This window comes from Petromyzon marinus, chromosome 24 (assembly GCF_048934315.1).
Source record: "Petromyzon marinus isolate PM22_M1 ecotype Great Lakes invasive population chromosome 24, UKy_Petmar_22M1.pri1.0, whole genome shotgun sequence".
NCBI classification, from domain to species: Eukaryota; Metazoa; Chordata; class Hyperoartia; order Petromyzontiformes; family Petromyzontidae; genus Petromyzon; species Petromyzon marinus.
The window spans coordinates 3,282,537-3,305,998 of record NC_133690.1 but is presented as its reverse complement, the minus strand read 5'-3'; the positions used below and the strand labels follow the sequence as shown (position 1 = coordinate 3,305,998).

Genomic DNA, 23,462 nt, shown 5'->3' with positions numbered 1-23,462 from the left:
CACGCCTATTTAGGGCACCGGTGGGGTTCTCTAACGAATTCAAATCACAGCCGAGCACGAGGTGCACGCGGCAGCGGCTCTGGTTGGATGGCTCGCACGAGCACACGGAACACGAGCCACGTGACCCGGGACTCGGAGAGCGAGCCACGTGACCCGGAACTGGGAGAACGAGCCACGTGACCCGGAACTGGGAGATCGGGCCACGTGACTGTTACGTCACGGCGTCGTCACGACAACCAACTCGCGCGCTCACGACGACGGATCTCCAGGCTGTGTCCAGGCAGGCCTCAACTCTGGTCCCGTTCGTGGTTGACGTGCGAATTGATTGGAGAGGCAAAACTTAATTGGTGTTAGAACACAACGGGAGGGATACAACAACATTACCTCGTCACCACTGTTGGAGAGAAGTCCCGTTTTGGAAAGAAAAAGCGGTAAGCGACCCTACTTGTACTACTACTACTACACTGGGCTTGTGGTGAGTGACTCGGGGAAGGAGCGTCCTTGATATTACAGACATAATCATAGCACGTAGAGTAATCATAGCACATAGAATAACCATAGTAGAGTAATCATAGCACGTAGAGTAATCATAGCACATGGAATTATCATAATAGGCTAATAATAGCACGTAGAGTAATCTACAACACGTAGAATAATCATAGTGTATAAATAATAATAGCATGTAGAGCAATCATAGTACGTACAATAATCATAGCACATTAAATCATTATAGGGCGAAAAGTAATCATAGCACATCATAACACGTAGAATAATCATAGCACGTAGAGTATTCATAGTACATAGCATAATCATAGCACATAGAATAATCATCGCTGGTTGAGTGGCGCACAGAGAACGGGGGTCACGTGACCCGCGCTTAGGACGACGATCTCGAGGCAGGGCTCACTCTGGTCCCGTTCGTGGTTGACATGCGAACTGATTGGAGAGACAAGCGCGTTGTGACAACGATAGACTGTAATTTGAAGGTGCAACGATTATAAGAGGCGTGGCTGCTTTGTCTTGGGTGAGCTGCCTTTGAACAACTGCCAAAGCACCTTATTCGGAGTGTTAAGTCCAGCCAAGCACAATCATGATAGAATGTGGGAAATACAAATGCAAAGTTAAGGGAAAATTATTGCGATAGTCAATAAGATCGTGAAAATTATCGCATCGTATCGTGAAAAATGCTATCCTGGCAACCTTATAATTCATAACTAAAGTCAGAATCTTTCTTTTTACTGGAGGAATCCGATGAGCTATGAAGCTCTTTTCCACAGATGTTCAGCAGGGGCAAAGTACAGGTAAAGCAAACAATCACCCAAATCATACAAATGAAACTAAACCATCCCCATCCTACCAGGCAAAGCCCACGAAGCTATTAACTTATTTTTCAGAAGCGCCATGGCTAGCACAAATGATAGCTCAACAAAGTGGCTCGTCATTTGGACATCGATAGCGGTGGCAACGGGCAGAGAGGCTGGGGAATGTGGAATGTGTGGCACGCCTCACGCCTGCACAGAGGAGTTCAGGGCCATGAGCATGGAAGCACTCTATCTGCTTCTGCTGCTGTTACTGCTGCTGTTACTCCTGCTGCTCTTGCTGCTGCTCCACCTGCTGCTGCTGCTCCTGGTGCTGTTCATGCTGCTGCTGCCCCTGCTTCTGCTGTTCCTGCTGCTGCTCATGCTGCTGCTGTTACTGCTTCTGCTGATGCTGTTCCTGCTGATGCTGTTCCTGCTGCTGCTTCTGCTGCTACTTCTGCTGTTGCTGCTCCTGCTGCACGGTTTGGCTGCTGCAAGGCCTCTCATTAGGGAGTCGTTCTCCTCACTGAGACATTTCCAATCTAGATTTGAAGCTTTCGTGACTGCAAGGATTCATACTCTTTGGTTTTATTCGGTAAAGTCACGTAGGTAAAACAAATTAAAATAAAATGAAGCTTGCGCTGCCTCCGAAACGTCGTGTTTTTATTGTTTATTTTATTTTAATTTGTTTTACCTACGTGACTTTACCGAATAAAACCAAAGAGTACATTTCCATTCCTCGCCTTGCTGCCAGTGACGGATTTGGTTTAATGGGGGCGTGCACGCTGCTATTGTTTTGAGTGCCCACCCGCTTTCTAAGATTCATCTCCTTCCCTATACTGGTTTAATACCACCACCACCACCACGGTCCGTTGCCCAATGCCAACGCTCCACTGTTATTTATAACTGGTCGTATTGCTTCTAGTCTTTTTACGTGAACTACGAATCGTGGCGCGAAAACGTAAACACGCCACGTAACTGCATTTGGTGATGTTTTGGCTTTGATTACCAAATTTAGCAATCTTGTTTACCGTAACGCAATCGTTTTACATCTTTTATAACCATAAAGTTCTACAGACACTCCTCTACTGAGGAAAATTCGACTTAGAGATACGAACAAACCTGTCTGTGCGTCCAGTTTGCCTGTTCGGACCGAAAGTCGTAAGTTAAACCGCCGCGCAATAGATGTCATTGGTGGCATCGGCAGAACTTGAAGAACCAGTGGCATCTATGTTTATAGGAGATTATACAACTTTTAGAGCTATTCTCTTATTTAGTGTACATGTCATACAAAATGTTCGGAACCGACAGGAGTAAGTTGGACTTACGAACAAATCAACTTACGAACACACCTCTGGATTCTGACTCGTTCGTAAGTAGAGGAGCCCCTGTATTTCCAAAATGGCCCGAGTAAAGGTCGAGTCGCTAAACGTGACCCCTTCTCTCGCTCCCCAGGCCATGGCTCCCCAGCGCTCCTCGTGCCTCGTGACCGCAGTGCTGCCAACGCTGCTGCTGCTGCTGCTCGTCGCCCGCCCGTGCGAGCCGTGCTTCAAGTGCACGGAAGCCATCGCGGTGCCCCTGAAAGCGCTGCTGAACAGGATGGAGATCGACAGGCCCTTCATTCGCACGAAGACGTACAAGGGCGTGCAGAATATCATCTCCAAGCTGCTGGGAGAACATTCCAAGCGCTTGATCTGTGAGTCACCCTTTTTACTTTCATTTCATTTTTTTACTCTTTATATTTACCAACTGAGGACCACTGATCTATATAGTTATTTTTCAGAAGCAACCTGGCTAGCACAAGTGATAGCTCAACACAGTGCCTTATCACGGGGAAATTTATGGCAGCCAAATATTCTAAGCGCGTGATGTTGATTCTAAATGTAGAGGGAAAAACCGGAGGATCCGGAGAAAAATCCACGCGACCACGGGGAGAGCGTCACGTATGCTCCAAATATACAGGTGTCAGGGTTCGGGATTGAACTGACAACCTCCTGCATACCAGGCGAGGGAGTTAACATCTGCTAGCCCCCGCAACGCGCTCGTTTCCTCACCGAGGTGCAGAACGAGGGCAGCCTGTGTCTCGGCACGTCACATCAACTGACAGGCCGAGAGGCATGCGGTGCAAAGAGTAAATATATCATCAGTTTAACACGTAGGAGGCTTTTGCGACCAATATCATCCATAGTAGAGGTTTTTGGGTTAGATCGTGTGAATATAAATGTGTTGTTAAACCCGCCACCACCTGACACAGCCAATTATCAAGGTTTGTCAATGTTGTGGGTTTACTCTCCAACACACCGGTGTGCTATACTAGTCACGAATTGGCCACGTTCTGTTTACGTGACAAACCTTTACTAATTGGCTGTATCGGGTGGTGGCGGGTTGAACGACGTATTTATATTTACGTGATATACCCCAAAACCTCTATTATGAGTATATATATACACACACACGTGTCTGAGATGTGTCTGCAATAGAGCTGTAAGACACGTATCTGAGAGATGATGGAAATGTATGCTCGAGATAGTGGATGTGTTAAAAATGTAATTTAGTCCAGATCTGTTTAGTGCAATGCATGTGTTAGACAGAAGAGGAATGTAAGATGTATTCAGATGAGCTGGACGTGAAACAGAATAGAGATGAGAGGTATTCAGAAGACATTGGAGGATGAAGATGCGTTTCAGAATATATGCAATGCCCACCGCAACAATCAGGGACGACTCAAAGACTTATCTTTCAACTCGACGCGGCTTTCGTGACAACTCCACAACGATTCGTGAATGAGTGGCGTGCATCACCACCATCACTGTGGAGCCTAACACTGAACATTAAACTCCGCACACACCGCCCAGTCACTGCCACCAACTCTCCTCTCCGTCCACGTGGTCTCTCGGCCGTGTGGCTGTCCCCCTGCCCTCCCCCTTCGCCCCAGGAGGCCTCCCCTGTAAACGCCGCCCGCCGCTCGGGCGGCTCATGCAGGAGGTCGGGGGTTCGATCCCGACTCTAACGTCTGCTGTATATTTGGAGTTTGCGTCTCTCTCTCTCGCTCCGTTTGGCCGCGTGGATTTTTCTCTTTTTACCTCCACGTTGAGAAACGTGCTTCCGAGTATTTGGCTGAGAGAAGTGTCCACGCGATAAGTACACTCCGTTGAGCTATCACTTGTGGCCAGGTCGAGTGACCTCGTCCCTCCCCTGCTATGTCCTGCATACAGAATCGGAATATTTATTTATACTGGAGGAATCCGATGAGCTATGAAGCTCTTTTTCACAGATGCACAGTCACCGTGCCCCTACTCCTGCCCTCTGCTGGCTCCACACCCCGGTCTCTTAGGTGTTCCATGCGCCGACTCGCTTGGGTGATTACATTTATATATTATGAGAAAATTTGGAGAGATGTTAATTTCGAAGAGAAGAGAGATACAGTCATCAAGAGAGTTATAAGATTATTTACATTTGTAGCGAGGTATGAAAGAACGATAGGAATTAGAGGCAGTACCGTATTTTCCCGCATCTCACCCGCGGGGTATACCACTTTTTACAAACAAAACAAGACCCTGCGGGGTATATGGAGGTTTGGGCTATCTGAAATTTGTTTTACACAAAACGTTATTTTTGCGGGTTATATGCGTATGTGGGCTATATGCGGGAAAATACGATCATTAGAGAAATATAAGACGTAGGTGAGAGGCATTCAATATAAATGCACAGAGGTATAATTACGATGCATTCGTCCTTTGTCTCTTTGCATTTGATTGTCTCATCCGGCATACATCATGCGTCTCTATCTCTGTGCCTGTATGTACACTTATCTGCGTGTATCCATGTCTCTCTCTCTCTGTGTCTCTATGAGCCCATCTGTTTGTGTGTCTCTCTATAACTGTCTCTCTGTGAGAGTCTGTGTGTGTGTGTCTGTATCTCCATGTCTCACTCTCTCTCTCTGTGTCTCTATGAGCCCATCTGTTTGTGTAGCTCTCTATAACTGTCTCTCTGTGAGTGTCTGTGTGTGTGTTTGTATCTCCATGTCTCTCTCTCTGTGTCTTTATGAGCTCATCTGTTTGTGTGTCTTTATAACTGTCTCTCTGTCAGTCGCTGTGAGTGTCTGTCTCTCCATGTCTTTCTGTAACTGTCTCTCTGTGAGTCTCTTGTCTTTCTGTCTCCGTGTCTCTCTGTGTCTCTATGAGCCCGTCATTCTGTTTCTCTGTAACTGTCTCTCTGTGAGTGCGCGCTCTTTGTCGGTGCGTCTGTGTTGTTCACCGTCTTGTGGATTCGGAAAAGGCTGGCCGTGTTAACTGGAACGCTCTGTGTCCGTGCGTGCGTGTTGTTCACCGTCTTGTAGATTTGTACGAGCAGGTGGAGCAAACCATGGGCTCCAAGTTTGTGGAGATGAACAACAGAATTGGAGACGGTACGTGCGTTCGGACTCGAGGGGCATGTCAGCGGGCTGACTCGCACGCTCTCGGCAGAAGTCGTTTCAGCAGCCTAGCTCAAGAGAACGCAAACAAACCGATACTTTGCTCCACAGTTTTCCAGGATTTTTGGAGAGAAAACAAATCCAACACCTGAATATGTTGTCTAACAAATGAGCAGCGTGATGTCACGGTGTAATGGTTTGTACACTATATAACTTGCAATCTCATGGTCCCCTGTTAACTCCCTCGCCTGGTATGAAGGAGGTTGTGGGTTCGATCCTGACCCTAACGACTGTATATAATGGTCGCGAAAGCCTACGTGTATATTTGGAGTTCGCATGTCTCTCTCTCTCTCCCCGTAGTCGCATGGATTTTTCTCCGGGTCCTCCGGTTTTTCCCTCCATATTTAGAGACATGCGTTGAGAGTATTTGGCTGCTATACATTTCCACTTGGTAAGCTGCTTCGTTGAGCTATCATTTGTGGCCAGGTCGCTTTTGAAAAATAGTTATTTAGCTCAGTGGGCCTTACCTGGTAAAAAATAGTAAAATAAAAAATATCGTTCTCCGTCATGGCAGTTGAAACATCCGTGCATGTTTCTGAAATATATACCTTGCAATTTGCATTTTCATATTCATGAGCATCTAAATTCAACCAGGCTGTTGTTAGCCAAACGCAGCACCGCAAAAATCCATCGTTGTACTGATCTCCTATGCTCCAATGTCCAGCCCCCACCACTGACTCCAACCCACAACGACCAGCATGGTGAAATAACCGCCATGACGAGTACGGCATAGGGAAACCCTCATCCATCAGTGGATTGAGACAAAAAAAGCGATCTACGTGTAGCAATGCAAGAGCATATGAAGACAATGCACCGAACAAAGGGGTATAATGTGTGTGTGCTAGTGGGTGTATTGACCATTGGCACAGCAGGGAGTACAGCTGGTGCATCTACCAGTCGTCTCAGTCAGCCAGCCCATGGCACCTGGGTCTGTCCCGAGACCTCTTGTCGGCGAGCCTTCGACACTTCACGTGGCCTCAGTGCACCTGGCCTGGCACAGGCGCCCTGGTGACGTCACCGTCACTTAGTGACGAATGGCGGGTGTTGCTATCGGTGTTGCCCATTGTGTGGGGAGCGGTAGCGTAGCGGATAGCGCACTGCGCTACGAACCTGGCGACCAGAGTTTGATTCTAGCTCACAGCCAACACCAGTGGCGGTTATCTGAACTGGTCCTGGGTCTCCCCTAGGTCGACTCAGCCTCAGATGAGTCGACCTTGGGTGTGTAAACATCGCCACTGGGAAGACAAAGGTGGTCGGGCGTGGTGCCGGCGACACACCATTTGATGTGCCGTGCCGGTCTTCATAGGTGCTACTCGCTAACAGCGCTTGCCCGAACAGTCTGTTAAGGCTATGCGGGGGATCTTTGTTGCCCATTGTCAGATTGATTTGAATATCCAAAAACGGCCCTAGCTATATGTTGGATGATCTTACTCTTTTTTTGACACTTTTAGTTGATAAATACGTAAGTGGAAATGAAATGTTTGTGTCATTTACGGGCCTGTAAAAGAAACCTGCATCGTGTGACGTCACTTTTGTAAGCACAAAGGTACTACGTAATTACCTCAAATCAATGATCTGAAAGTAAAAGAAAGATCGTCAATTTTGTTTACAAATCCTAACATCGACAACGTTGAACTCTGAAATATACAGGCCTACTGTATTTGTGTGAGAGAAGAGATGGTCAGCCGTGAGTGTTGCTTCTCACGCTAAAGACTGAAAATTGCACGCATGTAGTGGGTGTTGTGACGGTTAACTTGAACGAAAAGTTTGACTACATGAAAGTAATCAGGGCCTAGATTGCTACGAATTAAAACAGCATTCAAAGTAATGACGCCGAACATCGTGGATAGCAAATCGGTTGATTTAATACAAATACAGTAATCCCATTAATACATTTGAATACCTCCCCACCCTCCATGACAATGTGGAACGATTCAATGACACAATTGGTGGCGAGATGTTAACTACCTCGCCGGGTATACAGGAGGTGGAGGGTTCGATTCCAACCCGAATGCTTTTATATTTGGAGTTTGCATGTCTCTTCCTGCGGTCGTGCGGATTTTCTCCAGGTCCTCCAGTTTTCCCCTTCACATTTAGTATCAACATCACGCGTTTAGAGTATTCGGCTGCTATAAATGTCCACGTGAGACGCCACTTAATTGGGCCATCACTTGTGGTCAGGTCGCTTCTGAAAAAGAGCGACATAGCTCGGTGGGCTTTACCTGGTGAAATAAAACATAGTTTTAGTAGTTTAGTTTAGCATTACAGCAAGACCTGAGTTTGATTCCCAACATGTGCACCTCTCTGCGTGCAGTTTGTTCTACGCCTGTTCTGCATGGGTTTCTGCCCAGGTCCCTAATGTCCTCCCATAGCAACAACAAAACAATACAGTATTACTGGTATTGGCCAAACACCCGAATGCTGATCAGTTATCTGCAAAATAAACAATTTGGATTTCTCAAAGCAAGATCACCCTCTTCCGCAAAGATGTCGCATAACTCTCCGAAAAAGTCTTGACATTGTTGAGGGTTTCCTGGCCCAACGAGAATAATGATTATCAAATATTTATTAAATATTTATTTGATAATTGCAGTAATGTTTGTGGCAACTCGTGGTTTCAAGAGTCACATGAACCCGTGACTCAATGTAAATCAAAAGGGATACACCATGGGCTCATACACGAGTGATTCGTTGCACGTATCGTGAGCTTAAGACTCAACGGTTAATCATTCCACCCCTGGTATCTAAACACGTGATGTCTGTTGGTCGCACCTTCAATGCTGTCTCGGTTTGTTTGTAATGTGCGCTTCGTACAACTCCGTATCAGCATAAACACAAACACTGCCGTTTTTTTACGTGCTTGATCACTCCTGCCTTGTTAACTATGTATTGGTTTTGTCATTCACAGTTTCCGGTCAGCTGAGTGAAAAACACTATGCCAGTAAGTGTGGGGAAAAACAATGTGCCTGACTGTGGGAAATTTAGTTTTGATTTGTTTTGAGAGATCCGACTGGTTGCTTTTTGCTATGCTTGGGAATATTTCATCTCTCAGTGCGCCGTAGACTCTTGTAATATTTTCACAAAAACTATTTCAAAAGATAACCCCCAAAAGAAAACTAACCACCCAGCTGTTATCAATACCAAAACTCAGAATTATATCATTCTGGAGCAAAACTGGAAAATAAATATATATTACATTTTTACTTAATAAAGGTACAATATTTTGGGTAGACATTTAAATATGTCTACCCAAAATATTGTGTGTGCCTCAAAAAGCACAATAGTGGTATAATTGGTTATGAAATTCTCGTAATCCAAGAAATTAGCCTGCCGATGGTGGCCATACATTGCTGTATTCCAGCACTGTGGAGGCAGCGAGGTTTGGTGGACCGCACACAGATGTTACAGAACTCCCTGACTGTGGGCGTCGAGGTGCTGCTATACCCTGGCTTGCCAGGAGAAGGCGCGACAAGAAAAACATGGACTCCACCTTTTCCATCTGTACATTGCATGTGTTGTTAAGCCAACACCATCTGACACAGACAATTAGTAAGGTTTGTCACGTAAACAAAACGTGCCAATTAGTTACTACTTCAGCACACCGGTGTGTTGGAGAGTAAAGGCACAACATTTACAATTTGAGTACGACGTTTCGCTGGTAATTACAACCAGCTTAATCGGGCGATTAATATTTACGTGATTTAACCCTAAAAAAACACGTTTATTATTAATAATTTTCATTAATGCAACAGGATTTGTATGATGAGCCAAATAATGCTGGCAGATCTACAGGATGGCCCAATAGTTAATTTCCCGAAATATAAATACGGAATTAATTTCTCACTTAACTAATTTAGACCACCTTGTACAATAATGTCCATTATTTACCTAAGAAATCCTGACTGAGTCTCAAAACTCCTTGAGGATGTTTTGGCGATGTTAATTTTTTCACAAATGAGAGTTTGGGATTCATGTGAGAGGACACCAGGGAACTCTACAGCCTGTGATCAGGAGCGAGAAACACACACCTGCCTGGTTCGGAAGGTGTTCTGCAAAATATTTTGAAGGGATGATTGAATGATGTAACAAAATCAATGATTTACAGGGCCAGATTAAGGTTCTTGTAGGCCCTGGGCACTTCTGTTTCGTAGGCCTTCAGTGACAACTTTCTACAGTTGCTACTGCTGCTGCCCCATGTTACTGCTACCGCCGCTGTCACTCCGCTTGTTTCACACGGTACTTCGTCCAGGTGCTGTACAGACGTCATTACTGATACACGTATTATTTAGGATGTGCCCTAAATTGATGGGAGCGTGCTGCGCGCCACAGATAACATTGACGTGACTTTGCTTCTTTGTACACTGTGCCTATCCTTGCTATACAAATATATCTATTCAAGAAGATTTCCTGGTTACATTTTATTTCTTATCATACATACAAACAAAAAACGTGGTAAAAATGTGTCTTCGTAAGCCCTTTAGTTTTTGTAGGCCCTTAAGTATGTGTAGGCACTGGGCACAGTGCCTACTGTACCCACTGTACCGATTGGATAATATGGCCCTGATGATTTATCGTCGAGACACGAATAAGCAAATTGTAACAGGTTGCATGTAACTATAAAGACATTGCTGGCATCCTTTTAATGGCTTGCAATATTTATGACGTTTTGGAAACTGTCGTGATGAATGCAAATGTGGGCCACCTTCACAGAAGTGTGACCAGTTCCTGGAGCTGAAAGCTGTCATCTGTAAAAAAATAAATGCAAGTACAATGGACAGACATGTACAGGGGCAATCATGAAGCAATATTTTAAAAGTCTTTGCACTATACAGTAATACCTTGGATTGCGAGCATGATTCGTTCCGGAAACGTGCTCGTAATCCAAAGCACTCGTATATCAAAGCGAATTTCCCCATAGGAAATAATGGAAACTCCGATGATTCGTTCCACAACCCTAAAAATATCCACGTAAAAATTATTAATGCAAAATACCTTTTTATATTTTTCTTATTTAAATTTAATATAAAGTAATCAAATGTATTAATTTAATTTAATCGTGGCTGGTGTGAGGGAGACGAGAGAGAGGAGGAGGAGGGTTATTGTGTAGGACGACTTTCACTGTCACTAACAGAATCACTGGCATCTGTTGGCTCACTGGAATCTTTTTATTTTTGTGCGACTTTAACAAGGAACCTATCCAATGACACTTGCTTTTGCCTCCTTTTGAGGATTTCATGGGGGGCATTGTTGCAGTACAGTTACTAAAGAACAGTCACTACACTTGGACAAAAATAACAAAAATGCTTTACGCACACACACGTGGTCACAACACTATACTGTAGTAAACACTATAGTACTGTAGTAAACAGTATACACGTGGTCACAACACTATAGTACTGTAGTAAACAGTATACACGTGGTCACAACACTATAGTACTGTAGTAAACAGTATACACGTGGTCACAACACTATAGTACTGTAGTAAACATTATACACGTGATCACAACACTATAGTACTGTAGTAAACATTACACACGTGGTCACAACACTATAGTACTGTAGTAAACAGTATACACGTGGTCACAACACTATAGTACTATAGTAAGCAGTATACACGTGGTCACAACACTATAGTACTGTAGTAAACAGTATACACGTGGTCACAACACTATAGTACTGTAGTAAACAGTATACACGTGGTCACAACACTATAGTACTGTAGTAAACATTATACACGTGGTCACAACACTATAGTACTATAGTAAACAGTATACGCTCGCACGCATGTTGACTATACGAGTGAGACACGCCGACTGAGACCGAGCATGGGAGATGATTACCCACAATCCCGCAGCGAGACAGAGAGAAGAACCATCGGCTCAGTTGTGATCACGTGACGCTCGGCAGACAAAGCGTACACGTACACTACTCGTATTGCAAGACCTCGCTCGTTTATCAAATTAATATTTATTTAAAGTTTTTGCTCGTCTTGCAAAACACTCGCAGACCAAGTGACTCTCAATCCAAGGTTTTACTGTATTTACAAATTGTTCACTCGTTTTTTTCTCTCTCTCTCACATGGCAGTCTACTGGAGAGAACTCGTCAAGTTATGGAAGGATTTTCAGGAAGCTTTGAAGAGTAAGTCCTGCCCATTGCACCCTCACACCCAGCGAGACGCAAACATCAATCGTTGTCTTCCTCCTCCTCCCTCCTGCTCACATGAGCAATGTTGAGAATACCGGTGTCTAACACGTTACCGTGGTGGGGACGAGACTAACCATAGTACGGCATTGTTGATGCTTCACGAACCTGCATCAAGCTAACACCTGTCCCCTCCCACTTGCTCTTGTGCGCGGTACAGATTTGTAACTTTAACTCTTAATGTGTCCATCCATAAGAGGTTTTCGTTTGGTATAGGATCACTATTATTAATACAGCGGTATAATTAGCTGTCGCCTGATGAGGCTAGTTGTAATTACTGGCGAAACGTCGTACTCGAATTGTAGATGTTGTGGGTTTACTCTTCAACACACCGGTTATTGCTGAACTAGTAACTGACACGTTTGTTTACGTGGCAAACCTTACTAATTAGCTGTGTTGGGTGGTGATGGTGGTGGGAGTAACGACACATTTATATTCACACGATCTAACCCAGAAAACCTCTTATGTATATTGGTCGCGAAAGCCCACATATTAAACTTAATGTATCCATGCTCGCTTGCTTGTGACCCTAATGCAAGTTTGTCAAATCTTTCTTCCTCTGTCCACCGAGCGGTAGGCATGGGGACACACCATAATCAGTCGATCAGCACGTCCAATACGGTGTGGCAAAGTGTGGATATTCCTGTCTCTGGCCACCTTGGAAGAGTAGGCCAAATACTCTGTAGACGGGATCTCTGTACCTCGAGTGGAGGCCCTTTAGCCAGCAGTGGCATGAGCAGGACACTTTCACCCTTCACCCTTACCTGGTTACACTCCCTGCTGTGTGGTGGTGATGTATGGGATTTGTGACTGTGTTGTTAAGCAACTAATGCGAATATAATTTAACTAACCGTTACGTTTTGCCCTTTCCTTTTTGTTTTTCAGCTTCGAAGGAACCGTCATGCCCTGTCTGTGGTAAGATTGTGTACACCTGTATATATGTTGAGGCGTAAATGACGACTCGGAGGCAGATATTCATGTAGGGGCTTGCGCCAGTTGTTTTATTAAGGACTTTTCTTCATTCACGACTCCGTGTACTGCACGCTCACTCATCGCTCCCCCAGGGGAAGGGTACTGGGGATTCCCTAGCATCCGCAGGCTACGCTAGCCTGGTGCCAATTTCCCCCTACCCTGGGTCCCAACTTCCAACTTCACACGTTCCTGGCTCCCCGCAACGACCACAAACACATCACGGGTCCCAACCTAAATATCCCAGGGGGACATGTCACCGTCCCGCCCCCTGTCCATGACGTCACCGTACGTTATCGTATTGGAGGGCGAGCGTGACATGACGTCACTAACTACTACTCTACATATATGTAGGCGATTCTGTAAGACGGTATGGGTGCCGTGACTTCATCTTTATCACCTTATCACACGAGACAGTATGCATACGTGTGTGCGCATGTGTGCGTGTGTGTGTGTATGTGTCAGGGGAGCGGTAGCTTAGCGGTTAGCGCACTGCGCTGCGAACCTGGCGACCCGAGTTCGATTCTCGCTCACGGCCAACACCAGTGATGATGATCTGAACCAGTCCTGGGCCTCCCCTAGGTCGACTCCCCCTTGTGTGCCGTGCCGGCCTTCATAGGTGCTCGAACTTTGTATTTGTGTATGTGCGTGTGCGCATGTGTGCATGTGCCCGTGTGCGTGGACAATTTATGAGGCCAAAAAGGTCCGAGCGTTATTCCGGAAATGGGAGCGAGCGCTACCGACTGTCGGCTTCAGCATCACACTCGTTCAAGCACGTCAACGACGATGTCACCATGCGCTTGATAATGGCGCTTGCCCAACATTCTAACATTGTCATGACAAATGTTTGCCTTTGAATGCAACACTTTCCCCCCGGCTTTTATCCGGAAAACCTGCACCAACTTCACATGTACAGGCTAAACCTGCTGCCAGTTGACCAAATACAGTTGATCCTCGATTATCCGGCAGCTTCCCACATTATCCGGCAGTCCCGGGCTGATTTGGCAAAACCCCTCATAGAGGCACCGTTTGGCGTGACAAAAAAGGTAGCTATGCTTGATTTCATTGTGAAATATCATATACGGTACATTATACACTACATACATACAATTTAAATAATGAAAATGCTTCATGTGTATACTCGAGTCTTCAATATTAGTGGTAAGTACGGTACAGTAAATAGTCACTTTTTTATTAGGATTTTTTATTGTAGAGTAGGAAATTTATGCAAATGTTATGTAGTAAACAAATTTAAAACGCAAAAGCACATGCACAACACCGAAAAACACAGCGTGCAAAAATAAGCAATTTTAAATAGTGATTTGATTATCCGGCGTTTTTGAAAACCCGGCGCCCCCTGCCCCCCGAAGCCACCGGATAATCGATGATCTACTGTAATATTCTAACTGAATAATATAATGAAGGATTACCTGAAAGTAAAGCCCAATTTTAACGAAGTCGTGGCGTGACGGCAGCACAGCAACGTATCGAGGAGTCAACTCGTGTTGAGCTCTTGAGTGTTCTCAACTCACGTGCAGGCACAGTCTCCAAGTGCGCTTGTTTCCTGCCAAACGGTCTTGCGTGGAATTGGCCAAACATCTAAATGTAGGGCCCTGCTCAACAACAGTTTTGTTTTTAGTCTTATCCTGAACGTAACAGACTGCTGGGAGTCATCACATGTCGCTTATTTCGACCTTAAACTCGCTCACCGTGTTCTAAATGCAATTGCTTGACACACTCGACTGGGCAAGTAAACGTTTATCATTCTTATCGTGTGGGTGTCGCGGCGGTTCGGGCAGTGCCACGAACCCCACTGCATGAGTTTGATCGCTGGTCATGCGTAACGTCACCGGTGGGTGACATCCAAACCGATCCTGATGCCACGACCGAAACCTAATCCCCCCCACGGTCACCAACTCGCATTGAACGGTGTGACGAGTAAATGGTCAAACCACGTGACCGAAATTCCTGCAGGAAATGTACGTGTCTAGTTCGTTGTCCTTCTTCCTGCACCTCCCGATTAGCACGGTTGGCTATGTACGGTGCGAAAGCAGTTCAACATGCGTACAAATTGGTTTCATATTTTTATCTCTATTTGAGAAAAAAAGCGAATAAAAAATCAATCAAAAAGGTGATAAATGGAACTTCGTAGTGTTTACATTTGCCCCTACTGAAAATGCACGTGACATCTGGTTCCATCACGTGAACTTTCGTGACCCCAATCTTCCCTGCAATCTGCAGACATCAACAGCCTTTTAACTCCGTCCATGTGTTTTTTTTTGTCCGCAGAACCCACGTATATATCTGCCCTGCGCTGCGAATCCTGCCAGAAAGAGAACAAGGAAGTCTGCCTGTCTTATTGTGAACGTACGTCATCCTGGAGTTATAACGTCAGGAATGCCTCACTGCGTGCAATTTATATCACTCCTAAAATATGACTCTCGTAAAATCTGTCGCGTTGTCCTTGCAATCCAAGTACGATGAATCGAAGTATTAATTTTACTCATTAACATCGATGCATCGTTCCATGCATGTGCAATGCCTTGAGATGCTCAATTTGCATAACCAGGCAGGGGTAGAGCAACAAGCAGAAACATTGTAGGAACATATTCTGGTTTCATATTCTTGTTTTTTTCGGTAAAGTCACGTTGAAGGGAAACAATAAAATAATAAAATATATATAAATCAAAAATATTCTTGGTTCTTTCGGTAAAGTCACGTTGAAGGGAAACAATAAAATAATAAAATATATATAAATCAAAAATATTATTGGTTCTTACGGTAAAGTCACGTAGAAGGGAAACAATAAAATAATAAAAATATAATATATATTTTTCTTCTTCTTTGGTTCTTTCGGTAAAGTCACGTAGAATGAGAATAAAATAATAAATTGATAAAATAAAATAACACAATAATATTCTCACGACGTTTCGGCCACAACACAAGCGGCCTTCATCAGGTGAAGGGAGCGAGACTGTCTGGTAGGACAGCGCTGGAGTGAGAGAGCCACGTTCAGATCACGGCTTTTAAGCTGTGTGAGAGGAACAAAGAGCCTTGACGAAGGAATTAGCATAAAATTTAGCATTGAAAAGGCTGAATGATTAGCTTGTGACTGGTCACAGAAATAGCTATGTTAAAAGTTAAAGCATACACATCCGCAGAGGCACCCATTGTTAAAAGGAATTAGCATAGAATTTAGCATTGAAATAGCTAAATTAAGGCATTCGCTTGTAACTGCTACAGAAATAGTTACGTTGAAGTCAGAGCATACACATTCACCGAGGCACTTAGTACAAATCAAAACAGGAGAATTTAGCATTGAAATAACTAGGCGAATTTAGCATTGAAATAACTGGGTGATTTGCTGGTGACTGGTCACAGAAATGACTACACATCTGAGCTATTCACAGTACTATATAGTGAACCAATAAAAACTAAAATATAAATTACCTTCATGTTATCAATAAACTCTATATTCTCCAATCAGATAAGCTACCAAGCATAAGTCGTTATATATCACAATGCTATATGGCGAAAAAATGGGTGGATTCTTACCCTCAAATTTCCATACCACGGATAGCTACGGGCCCCGTTCAGACGGACGAGTTCGTCCATGGTCGGAACAGAGGAGGGGGAGAGAGACAGCTGCGAAGCCCTAGTATACTCCATGTTGTAAACCATACCATTAACCGTGGTGTGAGAGGTATTAAGAGGCAATGCTGGCGAAAGAGCTGCGGTCTGAAGGTCATCGTAAAATTACAATTAATTAAGAACAGAAATGATTTAACACATCTTTCCAGTGGTTACTAAGCCTGAATCCATCTTCTCGGTTGAAATTGTCTCTGTGCTTGTATATGTGAATGGCCTCATGAACGAATCTCTCATGGTAGCCAGTTGGTTTGCAAAGAACCTCCGTCTTGGAGAAGTCAATGTCATGTGAGCCCACTGAATTGTAACAGTGATCTGCCACGGCCGAGGAGTTCGTCTTACCGTGTTTCAAGTCTGCTTTATGTTCGCGGATGCGGTCCGAGATATGTCTTTTGGTTTCTCCAATGTAGCTACTACCACAGAGGCACTTTAGTTTGTAAACGCCCGGGTACTGTATGTCTGGAAGAGCATCTTTTACAGATGGAACTAAATCACGGATTTTGTGTACTGTGTTGAATCGGACCTGGATCTTGTGTTTATTCAGGATTTTGGAGATCTTTTTAGTGACCCCTGCAATGTAGGGTAAGGTGATGGTTTTGAGTGGCTCCACAAGAGGATCCTTCTTCATGACTGGAGTGATGGCTTTGCGGATTGTGTAGTCGGAGTAGCCATTAGCCCTGAGAGCCTGGTGTACGTGCTTGAGTTCACTGGTAATGTGTTCCTGGTCGGAAATGCATTGGGCTCTATGGTATAGAGTCTTGATGAGGCAGTTCTTCTGGGATGGATGGTGGTGGGAATCCGGTTTCAAGTAAGCATCTGTATGGGTAGCTTTCCTGTAGACAGAGTGGCTCATTGAACCATCATGTCTCCTTTTAATTAAGACATCCAGAAAGGGTAGTTTGCCATCTTTTTCGACCTCCATGGTAAATCTGATGGCTGGGTGTATGGAATTGATGTGGTCGCGGAATTGGTCTAGAGCAGGCTGGCCATGTGGCCAGATGACAAAGGTGTCATCAACGTACCTCTTCCATAAGGTCGGGCGTAGAGTGGCAGTCTGGATGGCGTCAGTTTCAAATTTTTCCATGAATACGTTGGCTACAACCGGAGATAGGGGGGAGCCCATTGGGGTGCCCTCAGTTTGTTTGTAGAAAGTTCCATTCCAGGTGAAGTATGTGTTGGTTAAGCAATGTCTCACCAGGGGGGGTACATCAGTATGCAGTCCTTGATGAACCAGGTCTTCAATGATAGCGATGGTGTCAGGTACCGGGACTTTGGTGAACAAGGACACCACATCAAAACTGACAAGCAGGTCGTTTGGGGACAGGGAAATGTCTTTGATTGTCGATACCAGGTGAGTAGAATTTAGTACCGCAGAGGTGGTTTTTCCAGTGAAAGGTCGCAGTATATCAGCCAGAAAACGTGCCAGTTTGTAGGTGGGGGAGCTGATAGTAGAGACGATGGGACGAAGGGGTGTATCTTCTACTATCAGCTCCCCCACCTACAAACTGGCACGTTTTCTGGCTGATATACTGCGACCTTTCACTGGAAAAACCACCTCTGCGGTACTAAATTCTACTCACCTGGTATCGACAATCAAAGACATTTCCCTGTCCCCAAACGACCTGCTTGTCAGTTTTGATGTGGTGTCCTTGTTCACCAAAGTCCCGGTACCTGCCACCATCGCTATCATTGAAGACGTGGTTCATCAAGGACTGCATACTGATGTACCCCCCCTGGTGAGACATTGCTTAACCAACACATACTTCACCTGGAATGGAACTTTCTACAAACAAACTGAGGGCACCCCAATGGGCTCCCCCCTATCTCCGGTTGTAGCCAACGTATTCATGGAAAAATTTGAAACTGACGCCATCCAGACTGCCACTCTACGCCCGACCTTATGGAAGAGGTACGTTGATGACACCTTTGTCATCTGGCCACATGGCCAGCCTGCTCTAGACCAATTCCGCGACCACATCAATTCCATACACCCAGCCATCAGATTTACCATGGAGGTCGAAAAAGATGGCAAACTACCCTTTCTGGATGTCTTAATTAAAAGGAGACATGATGGTTCAATGAGCCACTCTGTCTACAGGAAAGCTACCCATACAGATGCTTACTTGAAACCGGATTCCCACCACCTTCCATCCCAGAAGAACTGCCTCATCAAGACTCTATACCATAGAGCCCAATGCATTTCCGACCAGGAACACATTACCAGTGAACTCAAGCACGTACACCAGGCTCTCAGGGCTAATGGCTACTCCGACTACACAATCCGCAAAGCCATCACTCCAGTCATGAAGAAGGATCCTCTTGTGGAGCCACTCAAAACCATCACCTTACCCTACATTGCAGGGGTCACTAAAAAGATCTCCAAAATCCTGAATAAACACAAGATCCAGGTCCGATTCAACACAGTACACAAAATCCGTGGTTTAGTTCCATCTGTAAAAGATGCTCTTCCAGACATACAGTACCCGGGCGTTTACAAACTAAAGTGCCTCTGTGGTAGTAGCTACATTGGAGAAACCAAAAGACATATCTCGGACCGCATCCGCGAACATAAAGCAGACTTGAAACACGGTAAGACGAACTCCTCGGCCGTGGCAGATCACTGTTACAATTCAGTGGGCTCACATGACATTGACTTCTCCAAGACGGAGGTTCTTTGCAAACCAACTGGCTACCATGAGAGATTCGTTCATGAGGCCATTCACATATACAAGCACAGAGACAATTTCAACCGAGAAGATGGATTCAGGCTTAGTAACCACTGGAAAGATGTGTTAAATCATTTCTGTTCTTAATTAATTGTAATTTTACGATGACCTTCAGACCGCAGCTCTTTCGCCAGCATTGCCTCTTAATACCTCTCACACCACGGTTAATGGTATGGTTTACAACATGGAGTATACTAGGGCTTCGCAGCTGTCTCTCTCCCCCTCCTCTGTTCCGACCATGGACGAACTCGTCCGTCTGAACGGGGCCCGTAGCTATCCGTGGTACGGAAATTTGAGGGTAAGAATCCACCCATTTTTTCGCCATATAGCATTGTGATATATAACGACTTATGCTTGGTAGCTTAGCTGATTGGAGAATATAGAGTTTATTGATAACATGAAGGTAATTTATATTTTAGTTTTTATTGGTTCACTATATAGTACTGTGAATAGCTCAGATGTGTAGTCATTTCTGTGACCAGTCACCAGCAAATCACCCAGTTATTTCAATGCTAAATTCGCCTAGTTATTTCAATGCTAAATTCTCCTGTTTTGATTTGTACTAAGTGCCTCGGTGAATGTGTATGCTCTGACTTCAACGTAACTATTTCTGTAGCAGTTACAAGCGAATGCCTTAATTTAGCTATTTCAATGCTAAATTCTATGCTAATTCCTTTTAACAATGGGTGCCTCTGCGGATGTGTATGCTTTAACTTTTAACATAGCTATTTCTGTGACCAGTCACAAGCTAATCATTCAGCCTTTTCAATGCTAAATTTTATGCTAATTCCTTCGTCAAGGCTCTTTGTTCCTCTCACACAGCTTAAAAGCCATGATCTGAACGTGGCTCTCTCACTCCAGCGCTGTCCTACCAGACAGTCTCGCTCCCTTCACCTGATGAAGGCCGCTTGTGTTGTGGCCGAAACGTCGTGAGAATATTATTGTGTTATTTTATTTTATCAATTTATTATTTTATTCTCATTCTACGTGACTTTACCGAAAGAACCAAAGAAGATGAATCATTGCAGTCACGAAAGCTTTAAATCGAAATATATTTTTCTTATTTTCTTTTTCCCTTCTACGTGACTTTACCGAAAGAACCAAGAATATGAATCCCTGCAGTCACGAAAGCTTTAAATCAAAATTGTAGGAACAATGAATTTCGCTCGCACTGTGGTGACATCAGCGCAGTAACATTTAAAAAAAAAGTGTCACCATGTCATTACTAAGTCAGGAGGCAGAGAAACCCTTCAAAAATGTCACAGCAGAGCAACCTCACGAGTGTGAGAATGGCCAAAAAGATTTGCTCACAACTTCTGCATGGAGCCCTTCAAGCAGCGCTGTCCAGAGTGCTGCTGCCGGCTCGTATCACCCGACGCTTCTGCCTTCTTAAACATTGCTGATGTTTGTGTTTAGTTTGTTGTCCTTCAGCCCCCCGCCCGCCGCACCTCCGATTAGCACGGTGGCTACGTTACGGTGTGAAAGAAGTTCAACGTAGATACAGCCATTGCACATTGCTGCCAAGGATACGTCTAAATTCACTCTGCTAGGTTTTTACAAAAAGCAATGATGTAAAAATGTTCGAGGATTTTTTTTTAAGTCTGTAAACGTCACTAACTCACCTGCGCGTGTATGCATGTATGTGTTACAGGAAGTAGGGAGCGGTAGTGTAGCGGTTAGCGCGCTGCGCTATGAACCCGGCGACCCGAGTTCGATTCCCGCTCACGGCCAAAACCTGTGACGATTATCTGAACCGGTCCCGGGCCTCCTCTAGATCGACTCAGCCTCAAATGAGTACCTGGTGCAGTGTGTAAACATTGCCACTAGGGAGACGAAGGCGGTCGGGCGTGGTGCTGGCCACCCACCCCCTCGTGTACCGTTACCGGCCTTCATAGGTGCTCGCTAACAGCACTTGCCCCGACAGTATGTTAAGGCTACACGGGGGACCTTTATCTTTGTATTACAGGAAATATTTTGGAAAATCAACGGCGAGCACCTTTGGAGGTTCTGGACGACGTCGATCCCGACGTCATCCCAGAGCCAGACTACGACCCTGAGTTTGAGCCCACGAAGACCAGCGTGATTGCACTGATCGTGATCGTGCCAGCCATGCTATGCTTAATCGTCTTCTGCATCGGTGAGCCTTTAGCTTGTTCCTCCAGATAGCAGAGCCGTTTTTAACAACAAGTAGAGTCCTCTGCAGATCATCGTGGGAGATGTGTGTATGTTGAATTTCTTTCACACATTTCCGTAGCCAACAGTGCTAATCGGAGGGGCGGGGTTAAGGACAGCAAACTAAACACAACAACGAGCAGTTTCTTGAAGAAATTAGTTTTCAATCTCTTAAGATCTAGAGAGACACAGAGACATGTTTACAAACACTTTGAGAGACACGAAGGATACAGACAGCTATAGAGACAGACAGTGTCAGATACGTACAAAGATACACGCGGAAAGATGCAGGCAGAGTTTGACCCGGAGAAAAACCCACACACGCACAAATAGATAACTACAGATACTTACATGCATGTGCATTTAGTGGCTCACATTAACCCGTTTACTCCCTTGTCCCCTTTTATGTTCAGTAATGTGCTTCACGCGAAATAAAAAATCAACGACTGGCCCCGACATGGAAAAGGGATTGGACGCTGCGGAAGAGCAGAACCGACAGGAGCCCGATGTGAAGATGCCTGGGCATCCAACGAAGCCTGCCCGGGAAAATCACACCAAAAAAGCCGGCGCGCACAAATCATCCCGCAATGGACCAAAGAAAGAAAGACCACGCAAATGAAAGAGCGGGCAGTCCCCCGACTTACGAACGGGTTCCTTATTCCTGAGGCCTGTTCAAAAGTCAAACTGTTCGGGTTCACAAATAAAGACAGATACACACATGCGCGCACACTCACTTTCACACACACACACTCACTTTCACACACACACATATGCTGGAGTTTGCAGGGATTGTGTGGTGCCACGGCCTCGAAGCCACTCTGCAAACTCCGCGGCCACACACTGAATACACACACAGACAGCGCACACACGTAGTGTCCTGGCGTGGGATTGCTTGGCACAACGGGTTTTAATCCGAAGGGTTCCTATGAGGAAAGTCCCACGGTTTCCCGGTGCCAGGGGATTGGCCGACCCTCGCAGGACAAGTCACATCGCGGTGCCCCTGAGTTGGCTTAATAGTGTATGGGCGCACAAAGATTACCGGGCCAGCCGCGATGAGTCATACACGACATCTGGGAAGCCGGGGTGGAAAAAGCGAGAAAGGCAGTGTGTATTTGCCACTCATTCGCCACTACGAGGCCGTGTTAGGCAAGGCTTTCTCGTCCTCTTCCCTCCGCCTCTCACAGCGTCCGTGTGACGCCGCGAGTACGGCTACGAGGTACATGGTAGCACGCTTGGGTGAGCAGGAGCGCAGACGGCAGTAGGCCTAGGCTTTTCTCGCAAGATACTCCCCCCGGTAGTGCCGACTGGGCAGCTTTAAGGGATTGTGGTTTGCGCCGAGAATAAAAAGTTAGCACAGACCGTCGATGGTGTGGTGTCTGCAATTTCTGTGTGGAGCGACTGCGTGTGCAAGCCGAGTCCTCGGTGGCGGTGGGGGAACATGCGGCGAGAGTGAACGCGGGGTGGTGACCGCTGGATCGTCACCATGTCTTGCGCAAGTGAGGTAATCGCTCAGGTGTGAGCGCGCTCGCAGGTAATAGCGCGCTCCGCGGCCCCTCTAATAGTGACAGCTGTGGTGTGCATGGGCGTGTATTTTAACCCCGTGTGGCTCCGAGGCCAGCAGCGCGAGCATCGGGGGCCCCCATCACTCGCTCAGCGGGGGCCTGGTGGTAGTTGACCGACGCGGTGGAGGAAGGAGCGCAACGGGCGGACGTCGTGCCCCACCTACCCGGGGAGGGTGGCAGGGTGGACGTCAGGGTGGACGTCAGGGTGGACGTCGTGCCCCACCTGCCCGGCGAGGGTGGCAGGGTGGACGTCAGGGTGGACTTCGCGCCCCACAATCGCTACCTGTGACCCTGCTTGCCCGCTGTCTTGCTTTATGTGTTTAGATGGTAGTGTGCCATTTTTGTTCACGTAGCGAAGCACTCTGTATAGGCATCTGATAGTAAATTATTGGCATTGTTTATTTTTGTGAT

The 23,462-nt window shown here is 45.7% G+C and overlaps 1 protein-coding gene across 1 annotated transcript; it reads left to right on the top strand.

Moving 5' to 3' along the window:
- The first annotated feature begins 166 nt into the window (after positions 1-166).
- On the top strand, positions 167-22,852 carry LOC142928873 (uncharacterized). The gene is made up of 9 exons (XM_076069322.1): positions 167-431; positions 2,754-2,994; positions 5,638-5,706; positions 8,681-8,713; positions 11,858-11,911; positions 12,860-12,889; positions 15,233-15,310; positions 21,284-21,454; positions 21,903-22,852. The coding sequence occupies exons 2-9, from the start codon at positions 2,757-2,759 to the stop codon at positions 22,106-22,108; spliced, it is 879 nt and encodes a 292-aa protein (XP_075925437.1). The 5' UTR covers positions 167-431; positions 2,754-2,756; the 3' UTR covers positions 22,109-22,852.
- Positions 22,853-23,462: the final 610 nt, after the last annotated feature.

Bases quoted from the DNA above. Each gene is read 5' to 3' on its own strand.
- LOC142928873 (XM_076069322.1), top strand. From the start codon at position 2,757: ATGGCTCCCCAGCGCTCCTCGTGCCTCGTGACCGCAGTGCTGCCAACG. The intron at 2,995-5,637 runs GTGAGTCACCCT...ACCGTCTTGTAG, and splicing joins ACATTCCAAGCGCTTGATCT to ATTTGTACGAGCAGGTGGAG. The intron at 11,912-12,859 runs GTAAGTCCTGCC...TTTGTTTTTCAG, and splicing joins TTTTCAGGAAGCTTTGAAGA to CTTCGAAGGAACCGTCATGC.